The 16,155-nt window shown below is 44.9% G+C and overlaps 1 protein-coding gene across 8 annotated transcripts in view; it reads right to left on the minus strand.

Moving 5' to 3' along the window:
• The window catches only part of prdm16 (PR domain containing 16), a 142,424-nt gene that overhangs the window by 1,881 nt on the left and 124,388 nt on the right, over nucleotides 1-16,155 (minus strand). The window contains exons 1-13 of one of the 8 annotated variants that reach the window (XM_029833457.1): nucleotides 13,951-14,311; nucleotides 12,756-12,858; nucleotides 9,909-10,110; nucleotides 9,638-9,803; nucleotides 9,323-9,476; nucleotides 7,233-8,877; nucleotides 7,006-7,093; nucleotides 5,086-5,258; nucleotides 4,914-4,991; nucleotides 4,661-4,830; nucleotides 3,645-3,816; nucleotides 901-1,158; nucleotides 98-278 (exon numbers count right to left, since the gene is read on the minus strand). In XM_029833457.1, the coding sequence (XP_029689317.1) occupies nucleotides 98-278; nucleotides 901-1,158; nucleotides 3,645-3,816; nucleotides 4,661-4,830; nucleotides 4,914-4,991; nucleotides 5,086-5,258; nucleotides 7,006-7,093; nucleotides 7,233-8,877; nucleotides 9,323-9,476; nucleotides 9,638-9,803; nucleotides 9,909-10,110; nucleotides 12,756-12,858; nucleotides 13,951-14,145 (3,585 nt within the window). In that variant the 5' untranslated portion in view covers nucleotides 14,146-14,311. Of the gene's footprint in view, nucleotides 1-97; nucleotides 279-900; nucleotides 1,159-3,644; nucleotides 3,817-4,660; nucleotides 4,831-4,913; nucleotides 4,992-5,085; nucleotides 5,259-7,005; nucleotides 7,094-7,232; nucleotides 8,878-9,322; nucleotides 9,477-9,637; nucleotides 9,804-9,908; nucleotides 10,111-12,755; nucleotides 12,859-13,950; nucleotides 14,312-16,155 lie in introns of those variants that run through there. The other 7 variants (XM_029833458.1, XM_029833453.1, XM_029833452.1 and 4 more) reach the window with 7 other exon arrangements.

The following is a 16,155-nucleotide window of genomic DNA, read 5'->3' on the forward strand; positions in this document are numbered from 1 at the left end:
CATTATAGTCTCCAACCCCGAACATAGACTCATCTCTCCCTGTCTCATCAGTCTAAAGCATCTTTTTTGTCCCTTCATCTGGACTCCAACCACCTACCTGTGTTTTTGCCTGTCTGTATAATGTCTCTTTTAATGTCTCCGACTCTAGCGAAGCGTTAAATAGGTCTTTAACGTCAAAAGACTGCTCGCCACTGGCTGCTTTACGTAAACCCTCCAGGCTCTTGGGAAAGTTGGGGAGACCCTCCAGGTCCAGGAGAGAGCCCTCCTCCTCTAAACACCTGCACACCGATGGCAGAGGTATGGCAGGTGGGTGGTGCGTGAGTGGAATGAATATGGATGGGAATAGGAAAAGGGATGGACGAAGAGATAATGCCATGGGTGATAACAGGTAAATGAAAAGATAGAGAAGAGAGAAGGAAAAGTACAGTTAAAATAGATGAGCAGGAGGAAAACACTGAAAGAAGAAAAAAAGAAAACGCTACGCGAAACAAAAGACCAACATCTTTATCTTCCGGTATCTTTTTCCCCCAGCACTGTTTTGCATTAGTTATTAGAACTGCTAAAACAAACTGAGTTAAATGCCTAAATATTACATATGCAGGCATAATCTGAGAATAGCATATTTCATGTGGTTGTGTCATAAAACAAAGATGGACAACATGTTGACGCCTCCTCCCCATTTATGCAAAATGGACCTTAGCCAAATGCTGCCATCTAGTGGCGACGATGACAATTACAGCCCATTCTGTACAACAGTGAATGGAATGTAGACTCCAATGTTGAGGTTCACAAGGGGGGTGGAACAGGGGGATGTCCAACAATCGTGAGCAAAGCTGAAACAAAGCCCTCATGTCGCCCGTCTTTGTTTATAGTTTGTGTTTTTACAAATGCGATCAATACCTGCGAGTGTGTTCGTAGCTCATAGCTAAGGGAGCCGTCTCCGTCTCTTCCTCCTCCTCATCCTCCTCATACACTCCCGCTGTGATGGGTGATGGGGACTCCGGAGCCTCATCGTGAGACTTCTCTGTCAGGCTGCCTTCCTCTTCCTCCTCGTCGTCACCCTCCACCTCATCCTCTTCCTCCTCCAGGCCGCGGAGTCTCAGCTTGGAATTGGACAGACTGTGGCTGGGTGGACGCTCCTCTTCAGCCTGGTCTGACCTGCAAAGGGTTCAAAAGCAGAGAAAAATGACAATGTTTTAGTGTTAAAAACGAGCTTCACACATCCTCACCTATAAGCTAAAATCAGTCAACTTGGGCCCATAAATAGTTGAACAATAAGATAGTAGTGAACTGTATAACAGTTTAAGAGATCATAAAATGATGCCATTAATCCCAGAATTTGACTTTAGTGGCAGTGATTTGATTGCGATTTTCATTTCAGACATCATGAGAACACAAACTTCATCCTAAAATTAAAGTGTTTTGTGTTGTTTTAACTCTTTGCCAGCAGTGGCTGATTTATTTGAGCTCCTTCTCCAGGCGGTGGAGTCTGGAGCTGGCTGACTGTTACCATTTCCCAACCATCTAAAGACGTGAGTCAGAGAGAGAAACATAAATAATCTGTTGACAGCACAATCTAACTCCAGTATCCACACAAACAACATGGGTGCTGACATTCTGCCCGGAGCGTTGCCATGATTAATTGGTCCGGTGCTCAGACTCGGAGCCCCGCGTGAGCCGGGTTCCTCTGCACTCCAGCGCGTCATAGGAAGACGATGGCTGATCTGCAAACAGGCTATCAGCACGCCACCATTACGACCTGCCATCTGTACATTTTCCAGCCAGGCACCAAGATCCCACCCCCCCCAACCCCAGACCACGATGTCATGGCTCATGATATCATTTCCTTTGGGACGGCAAATTTAACCTTTCCATTTTTTTTTTTGCCACACTGTGGACATTTATCAACTCCGACAGGATTACCTCTGGGAAGGGCTGCACAGGGACAGGATTGGGTCACACACAGTGGGTGGGTAAATGGCAGACAGAGGGACTTTTGGGAGAGGGGGGGGGTTCTCCTCTTTCAATCTAGATTAAATATCACGATAATCAAATTGCAGAGGTAGTTGGAGACCAAAAAGTGCATGCCTGTGTATGCAGAAAGAAGCCTAGCTCTGACTTAGGGGGCCCTGGGTTTTGTCATTTAGTCTAAACACGTCAGTTTGGTGTTTGTGTTAGCAGGCTATGGGGTACGGATGGATAGAGCGGGTGGATGGGGGAAGAGCTCCATCATCAGAGGATCTCTGAGATAAATGCCTCAACCTGAGTTCCCCCTCAGGGGCTGAACTACTACGATTGCAGTCCCAGACAAGCAGCCAGCTCCAGCCGAAGTTTTAGCCAAACCAAAGAGCTCGAGCCGTAGTCGGGGTCCCCACTCCAGAGCTAATTATGACTGGGATTGTGGTCCAGAAGAGATGGATACCTCATAATCATCTGACATTTCTGGCGATATCCGCTCACATCTAAATCTTTTTAACGTCTTTGTTTAAGACTTCTCACCCTCGGAGCAATGCCGCCCTCGCCATTGATGACCTCTCCAGCTTGGAACGTGGTCAAACAAAGTTTTCAGCATACGAGGGCTACCAGGAACTTCTATTTTGACTGGCTATGATGCGGAAAAAGGAATTTTAAAGAGGGAGAAATGATGTTGCAAGAGCGGTTAAGAGTGATTACAGACAGTCCACGGCTGTGTGTTTGACTTCAGTCACTCACGGGGAGAATAAACAGCGGGCTGTCTGGTGGGAGGACCAATACTTAGTCTGAATTACAGATATTAAGATGTCAGACCAGCTTGTTGTGGATGAGACCCAGTATTGATCCCAGATGGCAGGGGGGTTTAAACTGCCACTGGGTCTGTTGGCCATAATGAGTGTTGACAAGGAGGGGGGAGGATGGTGGAAGACACAGAGGAAGAAGTGAGGAGACTAGAAAGGAATTCACAATAAGGAGAAGAGGGTGTGTAAATACAAATCAAAAAGTGAAAATGCAAATACAGTCCTCCTTTTTGACCCTTATACTGGCCTAAAACAGCTGAGTCGCATAAACTGAGCAACTCAGTGATCCCCGGATCAAGCTGGAGAAAACACGCAGTGATCCAGCTTTGCATCACAAAGGGTAGATTATATAGTTGTTATAACTGGGCTATTTTGTGAGGTTTGAATAGAAAGGGATTTATTTTTAAAGACAAAAGAAGGATGCATGAATACACATTTTTTAATTAAAAAAAAAAAGATGGCTGTACCGGTAATTAAACAAGACTTTGTCAAGATCTTTCATGTAATCACCGTTTCCACGTGTAGAGAATTATCGGAGTAAGAAATTGGCATGTACATTTCCGCCACCAGGGGCCGCTGCGCGCCAATATTTCATTAGGACTCAGTTCAACTCAAATCAGAAAAAAACGGAATAAAGAATGTTCCTGCTCTTCCATGACTGGGCCCGATAAGAAGAGAGATATATGAAAAATATCTGCAATGGGGATAATTTTGCTTTAAATGTTTGCTTTAGAGTTTGATTACAGCTGGATTTGGGATGAGGTTAGGGTAAGAGTCAGAGCTTGGCATTAAACGGTTAGCCTCATGGATCAAATGTAATCACCGAAGACCTTTGCAAATGTGATCCGTGCGAGCGAGTGTTCTTGTTACCTTTTATCCGTGGAGCTGGAGGCCTGGTTCATCTCACTGTTGGAAATAAAGTTGCGGATTTCTGAGAAGTACGAGTCTTCCTTCTCATCTAAAAGTGCATGATTGTCTGGCTCGGAGTTCGGAGAGGAGATGGTGGTTCCCAGGTTGGAAAGCATCCCGGACTGTTGGCTCACTGTTAGGGGAAAAGAGTGCACACACACACACACGCATGTTAACACACACAGATGTGCACACCGACCACATGGGCACAAGACCAAATACACAAGCCTGATTAGTTCGATCATTATCAGGCATATATAACAGATGAGTTTAAAGGAACGCTAAACATTATGGGAGTAATTACTCACTTTTTAAGACTGTATCGAGAATCTGAGGTTGTGTCGAAAGAATGGAAAAAGATAAACATGAACGGGACATTTTGACAAAGCGTTAATTTCCTTGTTTGCGTGCGCATGATGTCACATTTGAAGACAATTTGCCCCTACTTTAATTCGACTTGTGACTCACTTCTGGAAATTACACATTGAGTCATGCTGTCAAAAGGAGTTTATATATAAATGGTCTCAAACAATGGTGATCGTTGGTATTTGAGGAATTCCATTAAGTAACTTTTGCACAGCAGAATCCAGGAGAGCGGCTTCATCCACAAAGGTGTCACATTTGAGTATAGAAATGCCAGAAATTGCAGGATCTTTTTTTCAGATGAAAAGGCCTAAATATCTCGTTTAAGAGTTTTGTTCCATCCATGCTCGGAGGCGTAATTCCGTCTTGGACATAAAAATAGTGTTTTTGGCAGAGCAACAGGAAAGCCAGTGTGAATTCTTCAATTAAGTGGTTTTCCGACTTTAAATCATTCAAAGCACCATGTTAAACATTAATTTGGGTGTAGATTAAAAAGAAATCCACATGAGTAATGCAAGCAATTCATTACTTAGTTCATTAATATAACACAAGTCCTCGTTAAGTATCTATAGTTCCGCTCCCTCCACATTTCTCATTGGAATCTGAGAACTGACCGGGAATGTTCTCATGCTCGTGCTTCTTGAGATGGCGGTCGAGGTTGGTCTGCTGACCAAAGCAGCGGTTGCACAGGTGACACTTGAAGGGCTTCTCCTTGTTGTGGATGTTGCGAACGTGACGCTGAAGGTTGGACGAGATGCTGAAGGAGCGATCGCAGTATTTACACCTGGCAGAGAAGCAGAACGTTAGTTTGGCTGTAACGTCATTGTCACGTCTGCCAAAAAGGAACCAATGAGGCGCAGCTCGTACCTGTAGGGCTGCTCCCCTGTGTGCGTCCGCAAGTGCCTGGTGAGGTTTGCCGATCGAGGGAAGATTTTCCCGCAGTACCTGGAGGGAGGGAATGGACATAAAGAGGAGCGGGAAACTCAGCGAGCAACGTAGGAGCGTACGTAGGGCGTCCCAGAGAGACCCAAGGGTTTACCTGCATGCATAACGCTCCTTTCCTTTGCGGAGGATGGCCTCTGAGAGGGAAGGTGGAGGTGAGCGGAAGTTGAACAGTGGATGGGCCGAGTGTTGCAGTGAATTGGGCGGCGCGTCTAGTTTCAAAGCGCCAAAGCTCTCCAGCTTTTCTGCCATGTTCTCCATGGCTGACATCTGAGATGAAGGGGGAGTTATAAAAAAAGAAAAAGTCAACTGTTTTGATCGTGACAATAATAATATTTATGAAAAAAGAGGTGAGAGTTCCATTTTGGAATGGCTTCTGCTACTCTCTTGGTCCTAATCTGATTTACTTATCATGCAACAAAACTTGAGGCGTAAATTGGATTTGCACAAAGATTTCAGTGCAAACCAGCGCGTGAGTGCGTGTGCACACGTGTTGCTGTGTGTGTTCCAGAGAAGAGGAAGCATTGGAAACAAAGACACAGTCAGAAAAAAACAGGAGCAAGGGACACAGACAGAGAGCGGAAGCAGTATATCAGAGGTTAGCCTTGTTGTTGTGCTAAAAGCGAGTCACCTCCGTGACCTATAACACATTTGCAAATGCTTCGGAGCCATTTCTCCCCCAAACACCCTCATCTCCAGCTTCTGCCAGGTCCTTTGTTCTCGAGGTCTCGCCTCTAGTCCTGAAGCAACAGGTCAGCGTGCTGACTAAATGAGACATTCAAGGGCTCCGATTGGTGCTGCACAATATGGTTTGAGATGCCCCCGACTGATAGCCGCTTCCCCTCCTCTCGAAGCTTGTGTGAACAAAGGGGGCTGGTTCTGTGGGAGTTTATTTGCCAAAAACAGCTTACATCCTTCCTTTTTTAGTGAATACGGGATGGGAGACACACAGGGATAGACACTACGTCGCAATGTGTTTATTCACAGTCTGAGAACCGGTGGGCGGGAGTCGTTTGAGTCCGTCATGAGACTGAATTAGAGGTGGCATTGTGTTTGGCTCGCTGGGAGTATCACAGCTGAGACACAGACACGAGAATTCTGAACCTTGTATGCCTGAGATATTGATCGAGCATCAGCCAATGCCATCAAACCCACCCCCCCCCAACAACTCCAGGTGGAGCTTCACCCGTGTTGTGATCATTCAGTGACTCTAAATTTGCTTGTAAATGTTTCCTTCACACCCTCGAATAGCTTATTACAGCTTTAGTACAGTCATAGTTGATAGTCAACACAGATTTCCACGTCAGATTAAACTGTTTCCCCAATGAGAGCCCCCCATTCTCCTGGAGACAAACACAGGATGTCCTTGATGGACACGGTGCTATTATCTAGCCAGCCAGCCAGTCACAGAGAAAAAAAGCTGGAGGGGTTGAGTTATTAGCTAACCTACAGGCTCCCAGTGCATAAAACAATGCCACAACTAAGTTTAGCTTTGCCAAGACAGGCGGTTTCAATTCAAGCAGGTTATTATTCTCTGCTTTATTAATACTATCATTCCGTGTAATCAAGATATTGTAGAGGTAGGAAGGGTCTGGGGACAGACAAACAATGTGACTGATTATCAAAGGGGCTGCAATAACAGACTGTGTCTTCTGAAAAAGGTAATAGTGACGAGGTACACAGGCGCCATTCGGTAAACAAAGGAAGAAATCATACAGAACCCTTGAGAAAATAACATCAACACTCTGGAATGATGGTGCACAAGGCCCTATCAATTCAGGTTGAAGCAGCGTGGGAGGCAGGAGTGAGGCGTTTTCACATAATACATGGACTGAAAATAATGGTTGATAGCATCTGGGAATATTCAGCTTGGATCAAATACCTGGAGGCCGTAGGCCCAGTTAGCCCTACTTTAGTTTTGTTTCAAGTAGATGTACCATTTACTTTTTTTTTACCCGAGATTGTAACAAGTGCTTTTCAAGACTTAGAACATCTGCGTATATGCTTCCATATGTACCTGTGGATGGAAGAGTGGCGGTGAGGGCCTCAGAAACTTTTCCTTCAGAGCTCCTACGGGATCAAGTAGCTTCCTCTTTTCCACCCTGCTGGACCAACGACAAGGAAGAGGGTTACGTACCAGGGTTAGCGTTGATATTTGCACCAACCACAAACACCAGTGTCTCGCTTTTAGTGTATTTGGACGTTGCTGTTGAACAGCCTCCATTCTAATCGGAGCTGAATTACCTGTATATGGGGTCCATAAAAAACGCAGAGGGCTTGGCGTAGTGGAGCGGCGGTGGCTGTGTCTGAGGCTGCTGGTGCAGTAGATGGGAATGAGGGTGTGGGAATCCAGCTGGAGCCTCATCCTTAATGGAGACACCCTTTCCACCCCCAAAGATGTGGTTCTTTTTGTTTTGTGGCTCGGCGGCCACGCCGTTCTGACTACTTCGATTCCTGCTGCCAATGCTGAGGTCCAGGGGCTGTTCTTCACTGTTAGATAATGCTAAAGGCGCACTATTACTCTCACTGCTATTGTTGGGGTTGGAGGGTTTAGTTGGGGTTGGGGGAGCCACTTTCGCCTCCTTGGGCTTTGTGGTGAGATCAAACGGTGAATCCACTGTTGAAGCAGGTGCTCCAGGGGCACCAGAGATGATCTTGTGCAGCTGCTCGCGTTGTGACTTGGGATCGGCCTTAAAGAACATGTTAGGATTAAGGGCACCTCGATCAGCAGCAAAGGGATAGAGGGAGTTGTGGAAGTTTGGTAAGAACTGGAAAGGAAACATGGAATGGTAGGGCAATGGACCCATCTTCTTCTCCTGATGAAGACCAATCAAACCCGGACCAAAGTATTTCTCAGCAATTGAGGCAATGGCTTTAATGGAATCTGTGGAAGCCGCACTGGCATTTGTGGTAGAGGGTGGCAGGGCTTGCTCATCAGGTGGAGGGAAAAAGGAATGCTGGGAGGACGCCATGGAAAGAAAGGGACGGTCGAGTGCGAGCTTTCCTGAATTGGACACTGCTGATAGCAACTCACTGTTTGCGTCATCTATCAGGTGACCTTCTTGACTGGATACAGCCCCGGATGGTTTTCTTCTTTTACCACTTCGCTCACGTTCGCTGTCTCCATCGCTCTCTAAGTCAGACCCATCCCCAGAAGCAGTACCGGTGGTGGTGTCCAAATCTGTCCCGCTTGTGGTATTAACGTCTTCAAGGTCACTACCGTCAGACATGTCCACCATCTTGGACTTTGCCTTCGCTTCTCCACTAGATGACAAATCCAGCTTCTTCTCTTTTTCTTTGTCATCAAATTGAATTAAACTGTTACTTCCATTGCTGGAACTGACTAAGGAAAGAGGGGGGACATCTAGTGGACTCCGAGGCAATTTTATCTCCTGACTGCTGGCACTCAATGGGCTCTTTATCAATGAACTTGCGGGCAATAAAGGTGGTCGTGGATACAGTGATGGAGAAAAGATACCCGGAAAACCATGCGGGAGAGACGGAAAGCCATGGGGTCCTGGGGAGAAGGGCAAGGCGGCATGAGGGTTAGGTCGTGAGGGAAAATGGTCGGCAAAGCCTAAACCTGACTGGCTTAGACCTGCTAGGTGGTGATGGTGAGACTTGGCATTGGCCATGATTGGACTAGAGCTCATGGGAATGCCAGGGTTGAACATTCCTGCCGGGGAGCCGTAATGGTTCTTGCCTTCACAGAAGCGACGATGCTTATTGAGGGAGGAGGTAGTGCTGAACAACTGCCCGCAGTCCTTACACTTGATCTGAGTGCGGCAGTCAGCGTGCATGCGCTTGTGGCGGCAAAGGTTGGAGAACTGGGTGTAGGATTTGTGACACACTTCACCTGGGGGTGCAAAAAGATACAGCCCATCAGGGCCTGGTTAAACCCATTTTAACACTGCCTCTAACTCTGTATACCAAATCAACAGCAACACATGCGATTTATCAGAATGGAAATGATTGAAAATGAATGTAAAGGAGGGGAAAAACAGTTGTCCACATTTCAAATACATGTACTGTGCATAAGAAACAGACAGTTATAAAGAAAACAATATCATCGACAAAGAAAACATTTTTGTCTTCCTAAAGCTCTAAATTAGGCTCATCCAAAGTGATGATGGTTTGATGAAAAAAACAATAGTCGAGCAGCAGTAAAAATATTATGGGACTACCCCGATAAATAAAGGTAAATAAATAAATAAATAAATAACGACTTTATCTGCTTGTACGCTGGGTTAACGGAATGTTAAGAATGCAGCCGACTTTGGTGGAGTGAGAACGAAAGGACTGGTAGGAGTTTGGTTTAAAGAGCTCTGACTTACAGCTAAAGGGTTTGACACTGCTGTGAATGTGCTTATGCTGCTTGAGGCCTGACGAAGTGGCAAACGTCTTCCCACACTCCGGACAAGTGTGAGCACGTGCCCCCACGTGCTGGGAGCGGATATGGCGCTGAAGGTTGCTGGGGTCTGTGAACACCTGAAAACCGGCACCAGAGATAAAGCCTATAAATTAAATGTATATACATGCTTGCATGTTCTCTCGCTGTAATTGATCGGCAATAGTTTCCAATTTCATTGAGTATAAACCGTCAGAATATCTGAAGCAAATAGAGCCCGTGTGTACAGTGCACCACTTACGTGCTGGGTATGCTGTACCTTATCACAGTTTTCACACTCAAAGCGCTTGCCACTGTCATGTGACATCTGGTGACGAATGAGGTTGGACTTCCAGTTGAAGGCTTTCGGACATTGGTCACACTTATATTCCCTCTCCTCTGTGTGGACTATCATGTGTTGTCCCAAGCTTGATAAGCAGAACACAAGCTCGTTATTGTGTTAGCTCAGAGAAATAGGAAGAAGGCTACAATGCGTAGGAACGCACTTTTTTAAATGAACGCGTTCCGCATACCTGTACTCATTTGGAAAGATCTTCTCACAGTCTTTGCACTCGTGGATGGGCTCATCGCTGTCCTCGCGTTCCTGCTTGAAGTCTTCTCTCAGTGTGTCAAAAATGGAACCCGTGCTGGAGCAGGAATACTTCTGGTGCCGCCGCAGCTCAAGTGTTGAGGAGAACAGCTCATCACAGTCTTCACAGCGGTACATCTGCTCATCTGCACGCACAACAAAACAGAAACCGTCGCACATGTTGTCCATATCTCTCAGCCCCGTTTAGAAGTAAACATAACACTTGAGGTTCACATAAAATTGAAATTAATTAGCATTGGGGTATAGTGATCGTTAACACAGCTAAGTGGTACTTGCTAATTGGAAGTTCTCAAGACTTTAAGTGTAATAGGGAAGGGAAACAATATGGGCCTGTCTTCCTCTTCCATGATAACCTTTACAATCCTTCGCACCACCAAGGTCAAATGAATAAAACTCGGGCCAGCTTTTTCAATAGCAAGTTCCTGAGTCAGATGCCAAGTTCAACAGATCAGAGCGGGAAAACCCAGCAGACCAATATTGTGCATGGGCTTTTACAGCAAAATGTTTGTGTGTGCATGAGTGTGTGTTTATGTTTTTTTTGTGTGTGTGTTTTTTTTCCCAAAAAGAATGAGCCATCAGGAATAAAAAGGTGAGCAGGAGCACAGTGGCGCCATCCCCCGTGGTGAGTTCTACGCCGACCTGCCATACCCTTTCTTAGCCACGATGCAAACAGCCACGGTGCCCAGGTCCCAGCGCACGGCCCCCCATCCATCATCTCAATGCGCACTAAATGCAGTGATCCAAAATGACGTACAGTGCACAGCTCACCTGTTCTCTTCAGCATGTGACCGTTTATCCAGCTGGAAATTCTTGGACACATTAAAAGGGCATTAGTGTTGCAACATTGATGTGTCTAACCTTGGAGAGAAGGATAAATGACCTTCTGGTCAATGGGCCATTACGCCGAGCTCAAATACTAAACTAACTAACACACTTTGCCACCAGTGAGCGTGATATTTTATGCAGAACAGCTGTTTTGCTCTGGGAAAGCCCCCCCCTTCCCAACAGTCCACTGAAAATGTTCATTCAACAAAAATAAACTGAATTCAAGAATAATGCGCTGATGACACACTAGTCAGTTAATCAGGGCGATGCTAAGGTGCGTGCACGTGTGTGTTTTTCCGCGTATGAGCACGTCTTTAGTTTGGAAGATAATCTGGTCTGTGCAAGTATAGGGGTATAGGTTGGGAAGGGTTGTAAAGGAGAGACTAATAGCTCTCCAGGAGACGAAGGGAAGCACAATTATGTGCAGTTAAGCAGCTAATCTGGGAGCATGGGTGAGGTCTCAGGGGACTCCTCAAGCCCTCTACTTCAAATTCCTTCTCCGATAAGCCCGATGCAGAGAGCAGCACTGCGGTGCCAAGCTCCAACTCAGCTTCTCTGCAGACACACACACAGGCAGGTGGAGCACTCTCTTTTCCCCTCCACCACCGTCATGTATTTCACACACAAGAAGACACAGAGGACTTGAACAAATTGACAAATCTGCTCCATATTTAACAGGTCTTACTCCACGTCAATCTGCTTCCTTTCAACCATCAAGCCCCCTTTGAGCCTCCTTTCCCTCTGCTTTCTTTAGCACATCAATCTGTTTGCTGGGGTCGGGGTGAGGTGGACTGCAGTGTATCTCGCGAACGTCCCGTCCACCCCACATCACAATCAATGTCATGGGATTGTCTTTCATTCATGTTTCTGGAAAAACTGGACAGACAGTGGAACACAGTTACCTGACCACAGTTCACCACAATGAGTCCAAGATGTCCCCAGAAATATGGCCCCTTTTTCCATTCAAGAACAAAATTCCCTCCTGACAGTGAGCAGCTGTCCAACTCAGATCGTAGGATAAAACGTTGGACATATTCAGTTGGACTTCTGCAGCATGGCTGAAAGCCTGAGCTTAGATTCCTCGGGCAGAGGGGAGAGGAGGGCATCTACAAACCACAACCTTTGACACGGAAGTCAGCAGTCCAGAACACCCATTACATAAAGACCATATTTTTATGCAAAAATTCACAATAAACTCTGCCAAAAATGACAATATAACATCAGTTTATAACACAATGTCATGACAGTCAGCACCAAAGAAATCATATTTGAATAAACTAAATATTTCCCATTTGTCCGAGGTAAATGTGAAAGAAATGAAGACTAATTTCATTAAAAATGATGGAATTGCGGAAGCCAGAGATTTAATCAACCACTGTTTTTCATCTTGAATCCACTTGATATGGACTAGAATCGGCTTTAATCGGAAACTGCCCTTTACAAAAAGAAATATAGCGCCTGACTTTGTAGCAACAAACAAAGCGACACAGGAAAAACACCATTTTATTTTTATTGTGTTGTGGCCGGTGTGGGGCTAGATTGGATCTTCGGCTCTTGGCCTAAAATACTGTATCACCGGGCGCGTTCATATAACGCGCAACAGTAAAATGGCTCCCGATGATTTCGGTTTGGCCACGATCGTCCGTGAACGCAGCGCTCAAATGCACAACGACCTGTGACTGTTGAAATAATCTCAGATTTCACACGGAGGCCCTGGTTGTACACGTTTTTGTTTCGAGCAGGGAAGAAAAACCTGATGATTTAAGGTTCGATTAAGTTCTAAATTCATAAAATCATTTTAAAAAAAAGATTTTTAATAAAGAGATGGCATCAATATGTGTATTTTTTTTTCTGCGGTTAAGAGAGTTATGGATGTGCTGGCTGCGCGCAGAAGGCTGGTTGGAGTTTGTTTAAAACGTGCGCTAATGACGCGCATTAATCTTACCTTGCAAGTTGGGTGCCATGGATCCCTCGGGGAAAATACCGTCCTTCATATACACTAAAAGCTCCTCCCCTGCTTCAATGTCCCGGACAGCTTTATAATAAATCTGCGGAGACACAGAAAGTTAGAGAGGCTTTAATTTTATGGACGAATTTAATACAGTTAGACGCGCATATACGATAAACTGATGAATGTGGTGTTAAAAAGAATCAATGTTGTTGTGAATTACAAATTTTAAAATCGTAAAAAAGGAATCGTTTATATTTTAATATAAACACTGCGATAGATATAGAGAAAAGGTCGCTCTGCCAAAAGAAATTATTTGAATTTACATTTTCCTAAATGATCGGGGAAGAAACTGTAAATTACGCCCGTTCAATTTAATTAATCTGGAAAGCCAAAACGAGCGTAGTATTAATATAAAAGCATTTTTGTGGCGGATTAACATGAATGGATTACCATGAAAAAAGCGAAACAAACATGCGGTCAACGTCTGAAAAAAAGACAAGTGAAACAGCTTTACAGAAAACCGGAAAATGCCAGCTATTCATTGTCTCACGATTATTGGTTTGATTCTGCTCATATAAACTTGTGTGATCTAGTAAAATTATTACTGGATTCTTTAGAAAACAAAAACAACGCCCAATGAAAGGCAAGCACAACCGCAACGAAGTTAAAAGCTAAATAACAATTCAAAAGTTAAACCCTCCCAATAATAAAGTTTTTAAAAAGGTGAACGACAATTTAACCCGCCCCCCCAAAACAATCAAACAAACAAAAAGCAAAAAAAACTGCAGCGCATTTGAACACGGTCCAAGGGGCGCACAGACCGGAGTCATCTGACCACATGGGGGCGCTGTTCACCAAGTCGAACCCAACATAACGAGCACCTCACAGAAGCGCGCGGTCACGCGCTCACACACACACACACACACACGCACACACACACACACACACACACACACACACACACACACACACACACACAATTAGAATGAAACTACCTCTAAGTACTTCGCAATCGTCAGATTTAGCAAAAAAGTCTCCACGCCAGTTATAAGTAGGCCTATTATAATCAAAATAATAATCGCAATTATTGTTAAAACATATTATCACTTCCACAATTGCTCTATTATTATCATTCTGTCAGTACGGGGCTGACAGACATCGGCTGCGGAATCTTCTGCTCTTTCCTGACCTTTTTTCTCTCCGTGAGACCAAAGAGTTGCGAAAGTTGCGCGGCGCTGCGGAGAGCCTCCAGCTGCAGAAGCACTTCTGTCCCGGTGGAGTTGGCAACGCAACCCATAGTAGACCTGCCGGAGAAGGAGCGCAGATCTGCGGCGGACACGACCGGGGAGAAGTCGGTGGCAGTGCGGCCAGACGCGCCGCGCATACGCCCGGTAAGTTCTTCCCAACGCTGAACGGAGTCCGACGCTCTCCTGTCGGGATCTTCTCTAATCTAGTCAGTGAGCGCGTCTTTGATGATGACGGTGAGGATGATGATGGTGATGAGTCTCTCTCTCTCTCTCTCTTTCTCTCTCTGATTAGTGATTCCCTATTGCCCCTTGCTCTCTCGGTTACCCGTCGGCCACTCCTCCTCGTCTTATCTGCAGCCAAAAGGATTGAGGGACCTGCGGCGCAGACCCCTCCCCGCTTCTGCGATCTCAGCCGCCGCTTTGGACACTTGATAAATCTATTATTGGGGTAAATAATGGATGAAGCAGGCGGACAGACACGCAGTCACCCCGTCAATCACCCTCAGACCAACTACACGGACGGACAAACGCGGCACCTTGAGCGTATGGAAGAGAGAATGCACCAGCAGGCCCTCTATTATGACCTTAAAAAATAATAATCCGTGCATTAACGCTGTGTAGACAGATTATTTTGTTTCTGTAGATGGTTTAAATATTATTGATAAATCGAATTTAAATGTCCACTGTGACAGTTTTGCTACGACATTGTACCGTTTTAGTTTTTAACTAAATGCACTTCTTTTAAAGGAAAATTCATTTGTACCTTTAAATAAATCACGTTTTTAAATAGCTGATTTATATATTATATTATTTATTATTCTAATAAATAGTGCCTAATATAGGCTTTTATAAAATAAGCTGCTTATTATTATATTATATATTTACAGGTATAACTAAACATAAATTTATTAACATTAATGCATTTTGTAAACGTTGAAAAACACTTTATGAGTGTATTACATTTTTCTTTTAAAAAAAAGATTAATTTGTGATGTCAATAAATTTGTAATTGTGACGACAAGAGGAGTAAACAATATTTTTATTTGTTTAACGTCTGCAGCTTTTATAATGTTTGCGTCTGTGTGAGTGAGACAGACAGAGCGAGAGAGAGATACGGAGTGTGTGTGTGCAAGGGTGTGTGTGTGATTTCTACAGTAAGGCCGCTATAAGGCCTGTCTTGACCCTGCGTATTTCTGTCCAGCGTTGAAGGGACAGATGCCTCATCGATCAATGCCAGCCGCAGGGCCCCAAACAATGCCCTACTGTGGCTTCATACACATCCACAAACACACACACAAACACACACACACACACACTGAAGCATGTCTATTTATTGATGGATCCTTTGTGGGGTATAAGGGCACATCACACGGCGATGGAAAGGGGTTCCTGGCCAAAGAACAAAAGATGAAGGACTGACAAGAAGGTGGACAAGGTGCCCCCCCCCATAAACCCTAACCCACACACCACACAGATTCCCTCAAACACACACTCACACAGCTTTGATGTGAGCTGTCTAAACTATATACGTGCAAATTTGCAAGTGTGGCTGAAAAGTTGCTGCGTGTGTGCACGCGTGTGTGTGTGAGTGCGGCCCTGCTTTCCACCTCCGTGTGTGTGTCTCTATGTGTGGCACCTGTACATGCCCCCACTAAGCACCAGTGCATCTCTCCGATGCACGCTACGGTACTGTTTACAAATTATGAATGCTGATACAGAATAATACTCGAAGTACGTTGTTGCACTGACAGAAATATTGAATTTGTCACGATGGTGCACACGTTGGTCCGTCGTGCATCATTAATGACAAACTAACCTATAAACTGTCTACTTGCTTTCAGAAAGGTTACTGCCCACAATTGAATTTGCCCCGCATGCACATATTTCCATAAACTCATACATTGTGCAAAAGAAAAGAAAAATCAGGGAATGCTCTGCTGAATTATACATTCTGGTGCTGAGTGGCTGCGTACGCTTGTAAATAAATGATGGGGTCGTACCTATGAGACACTGAAACAAGCTAGCCCGGCAGACAAAAAGCTGAGCTGTTTGCTAAATCAAATACTGTAAACCCAAAATGCATCAAACAACAGTTGTGTATGTGTCTTTTTTTTTTAGCTTTGATAATTGTCCACAATTTTCCCCAG

The sequence above is a fragment of the Takifugu rubripes genome, chromosome 3, assembly GCF_901000725.2.
Source record: "Takifugu rubripes chromosome 3, fTakRub1.2, whole genome shotgun sequence".
Taxonomy (NCBI): Eukaryota; Metazoa; Chordata; class Actinopteri; order Tetraodontiformes; family Tetraodontidae; genus Takifugu; species Takifugu rubripes.